The sequence below is a fragment of the Solanum pennellii genome, chromosome 11, assembly GCF_001406875.1.
Source record: "Solanum pennellii chromosome 11, SPENNV200".
NCBI lineage: Eukaryota > Viridiplantae > Streptophyta > Magnoliopsida > Solanales > Solanaceae > Solanum > Solanum pennellii.
In genome coordinates, this window is record NC_028647.1 from 33,623,495 (window position 1) to 33,627,914 (window position 4,420).

At 37.9% G+C, this 4,420-nt stretch overlaps 1 protein-coding gene across 1 annotated transcript; it reads left to right on the top strand.

The window, feature by feature from the left end:
* Positions 1-1,405: 1,405 nt before the first annotated feature.
* On the top strand, positions 1,406-2,202 carry LOC107003811. Its single transcript, XM_027912722.1, has 2 exons — positions 1,406-1,473; positions 1,785-2,202. The coding sequence occupies exons 1-2, from the start codon at positions 1,406-1,408 to the stop codon at positions 2,200-2,202; spliced, it is 486 nt and encodes a 161-aa protein (XP_027768523.1).
* Positions 2,203-4,420: the final 2,218 nt, after the last annotated feature.

Sequence of the window (4,420 nt, forward strand, 5' to 3'; positions counted from 1 at the left end):
GTAGTCTTAAGGACCAGTTGGGTTTGTAGTGAAGAGATTGTTTGGACGATTTCCTCATGTCTTACCTAAGCGAGTATTAGGATAACTTTGATAGGAAGAATTAGGTGTTAAGTGGGTTCACTGTAAGTATGCATTTATGTTGGGAAATGGGTGTTTTACTTTATGTGCTAATGATGATTTTAAATGATGTCTCGTGGCTTCATTCATGAAACATTTTATCAAGATAGCATGACTTGTATGTTTAAACTAAATTGTCCCGTTTTGCATGTCTTTGCATATGCCATACTTAGTACATTATTTGTACTAAGCCCATACTTTTCTATACTCTATAATTATAGGTTTGATGCGATTTGAAGGTTAGAAGGCAAGCTTTGGAAGTTGACTATCTCAAGACTCGGTATGTCCTCATATATTCAAGGAAATAGTCTATGTTTTGTTTAGTTTATTCTTTTAAGACTGGTAAAGACTTATTAATATTTCTTTCAATGTAAAGGGCCGTGTCTCTAAGATATTTATGTCGTGTCTATGAGTTGGCTTGTGATGAAAAGACTTACTCCTTAGTATTTTATAAAAGAAATTTCTTATTTTTATACTATTATGAAAAGTTTTAATTCAGCACTACTTTTCATACTTTATGTAATGAATGATAGGTAAGAGGCTTGTGTAAGACCTCCGAGAGGTCAAGCACTCCTTGTTCTGACCTAAGGGTTGCCCTAACATCTAGGGTGTACTTTGGCATCGTAACAAACTTGGTATCAGCGCATAAGGTTTGGGATATAGTTTAGAGTCCAAAGTATCACAAGCCACGTCTAGTCGAGTCTTGTTCATCGGTGTGAGTCGCAACACATCTATGTGCGAGAGGCTATAGGACGATAGAAGTTTCACTTTTCTTCATTTCTCTAATGTCATTCCATAGAGCTGAGTTTTATAAGTTCCTCTTTTCAAACTCTTCTCTTGTGTTTATAGGACATGAATACAACGAGGACACCCGCTAGAAGGTAGGATGCAGAATTAGCTAATTAGAGAATTCCTCTTCAGAATGATCAAGTTCCTATAGTTGACCAAGAAGAGGTGAATGAAAAAGGTTCCCCCTCTGGAACCTCAAGGCCTCCAATGCCCCAAGGTCGTCAAGCTCCTTATGTTTAAAGGGATATGAATAATGTGGATATAAGGGATGCTCCTAAGGTCTTGACCAAACTCATGACGACTCAAGATTAAGTGGTCACTAATCATGTGGTTGCCCAATCTAACCTAGGAGTTGGACCTCAACCTCAACCAAATGCAAGTACTCTCGCCTCTAGAATCCGGGATTTCATGAGGATGAAACCCTTTTAATTTCCATGGCACTAAGGTGGATTAGGATCCTCAAGACTTCATTGATGAGGTTTACAAGGTGGTGGATACTATGGGTGTGACTCCTAGAGAGAAAGAAGAATCAGTCGCTTACCAACTAAAAGATGTGGCACAAGTGTGGTTTGTGCAATGGAGAGATGAGAGACCCTTAAGGGTAGGTACGGTAGATTGGGAAGTGTTAAAAGTGACTTTTCCTGATAGGTGTTTCCCTTAGAATTGAGGGAGAGAAAGTTGGTTGAATTTATGAACCTTCTTCATGGGGGAATGAGTGTGAAATAGTACCCTCTCAAATTCACTCAACTGTCTGAGTATGCCCCAACCTTGGTAGCGGACACCATGGCTAGGATGAACAAATTTCTGATGGGGGTGTCTAGTTTGGTTGAAAAAGAGTGTCGTACGACAATGCTCATTAATGATATGTATATCTCTAGGCTCATGGTGTATGCCCAACAAATTGAACAGTCCAAGATTAGGGAGATGACTAGAGATGGAAAGAGGCCTAGGTCGAATGAATTAAGTCAACCTAAGGATAAGAAGAGGTTCTTTAACCAAGAATTTTCCATGGGAAACAAGGATAGAGGTTCCAACCAAAATTCTCAAGGAGGTGGTTATTCTTATGAGAGGCCCAGTTGTACTAGTTGTGGGAAGCAACACTTGGGTAGGGATATTGCCAGCACAGATGGTTGCTTTGGATGTGGTTATAGGGGTCATAAGATGATAGATTCCCCTAACCTCAACGAAAAAGTGAAAGAGGTCAACCAAGCCCCTCATGATTGTCGAGATCCCAATGCTCCAAAGAGGAATCGTTTCTATGCTCTCGGAGCTAAGGAAGTGACTAATCCGGAGTGAAGGCCCTCGTAATTCATAATTCCATTTTGTTTTTATGTTTATTACAATATGATTTTATATGGTCTTGTCTCTTATGTTGTTATGTCTTCGTGTTAGAATTGCTTGAATGTGAGTTCTTGAATTTTGAGCATCTTTCACTGTAAAGGAGCACTGTTCACTGTAAAGAATTTCAAAATTTGATTTAATTGATTTTTCATGAAATTATATCAATATGTGTAGAAATGATGTTTAATACCATGACTAATGTTGGAGAAGGTAGTTCCTCCATAAATGATGAAATGACTATGTGATGTGAATTGTGGAACTTGTTCTAACTTGCCTATGTTGCTAATTTGCTTAGCGATGTGAAGTTGTGCTCCTTCTGAGTTTTTGCATTTAGTATGAATTTCTTGAACTTTACGTAATGTATTATATGCTACTAATCAAGTCTTTGATGCCTTTAAAAGTATTTAGGTGTCATTCGTGGAATAATGTTCCCAAGTGGGGGAGTATTGTTACGCCCTGAAAAGGAAATAGGTCAAACTAGAGCTTCAAATGTGTTTCATGAGTTAATGATGTATTAACATAGTGTATTTTAGCATTAGAAGTCAGTTTGTAAGATTTGTGAGCGTTTGAAAGTCAAACGCCCAAGACGTCCGAAAACTAGTCGAAGTTGAACTAGTGTGTCGTAGTGTTTTGTAGTGATGTTTTGGGAGATGATTTGAGAGTGAAATTGAGTCTGAATAGTTCCTATCCGTAGATAAACGTACCAAGTGTCCAAACGTACGAGTACGACTCCTCGGGGACCACTCGAAGGATCCCTAAGGAGGACCCAAAGATGGGTCAAGATGCTGCCAAAGGCAGTGTGCATGGGCAGGATCTGAACCCACCTAGCGACGCACCCTTGACACGAGGTGTACTGCCTCATACTTTTTTGAGGCAAAAATCTGGAGCTTGCCTCGAGACGCGCAGCCAAGTCCCAGATTTGGCCGCAACCTTTTCAAGACAAATATCAAGTTGGAAAATGGTCCAAATGATGTGGGGGTATTTTCTGAACTTTGGGGAAAATTTATGGACTGATTTAGGTCATTTAAACCTCATTTCACCCATCATTTCAAACCCTAAAGATCAAATCAAAAACCTCTCAAAAACTCTTCTTCCAAAATCCTCCATTGAAGAAGCTTCAAGATCCAAGGAAGAGGATAAAGTTCTTAAGGTTTTCTTCATCAAAAAGTCGTTGGTTTCTTATATTAAGGTATGGTATTTCATCCTTGACACTTCTTTATTCAAGGAGCCATTTTAAAGAAATTTCAAATAGGATTTCAAACTTCAAACTTCTTTATGCCTTGACTCTAAGTATGGGTCTTTGCATGAAAATATTTTATTGATTAAAATGAGTTGTTCTTATCTTAAAATGATGATTTTAATGTCAAAACCCCAATGGAATCATGTCTATTATTTTAATCAACTTTCGGCTTATGAAATGGGTTCTATGAGCATTACTAGATAATGTTAAAGTTATTGTTTCTTGGTGGTTTTATTGAGTTTTATCTACTGTCCTAAGGCTATTTTATGATGGATTATTGGATGAATTGTGATTAGGTGGTAAAGGCTTGGATAAAGGGTAAGTTGTTCTATCTTGATTAAGTTATGTTGAAGTAACTCTTTAGTGGTATGGTAAACCTATGGTGGCGGTGTTTACTTAATATATATATAGTTATATGTGTATTGTGAGAATGGCCTTGACAGCATGATATGTGAAGTGAAGTGATGATTTTGATATGTATATATATGGTATGTGTTAGAAGGTTGAAATTAGTATCTCGAAGGGTTTATGCCTAAATGAAGTATATATTTGATATGTGAAGTATGATAACGTTTAGATTGTTATAAATGTGGGTATAAGCATGCCTAGAAGTCAATGTTATGAATAATGGATATTATGCGAAAGGTGTGCTCACGTGTACTCACATACACACTTGAATGCAAGAATGAAGTCAAATGAATGAAATGAGGGATTGTAGGGTGGACAGTCTTCGTTAGTAGAGATGAAGTGTCTAGACCATCCCTACTAATCTTAAGTATGAAAAAGGGGGATTTTGGGGTTAACGCTCTCCGTGAGTAGAGATGAAGTGTTTAGTAGCAACATCACTATTCCCAATGAGCTTTCCAAGATAGGTTGGAGGTTGGATACCCTTCGTATGTTGAGATGGGGTGTTCAATAGCTATATCCTAACCT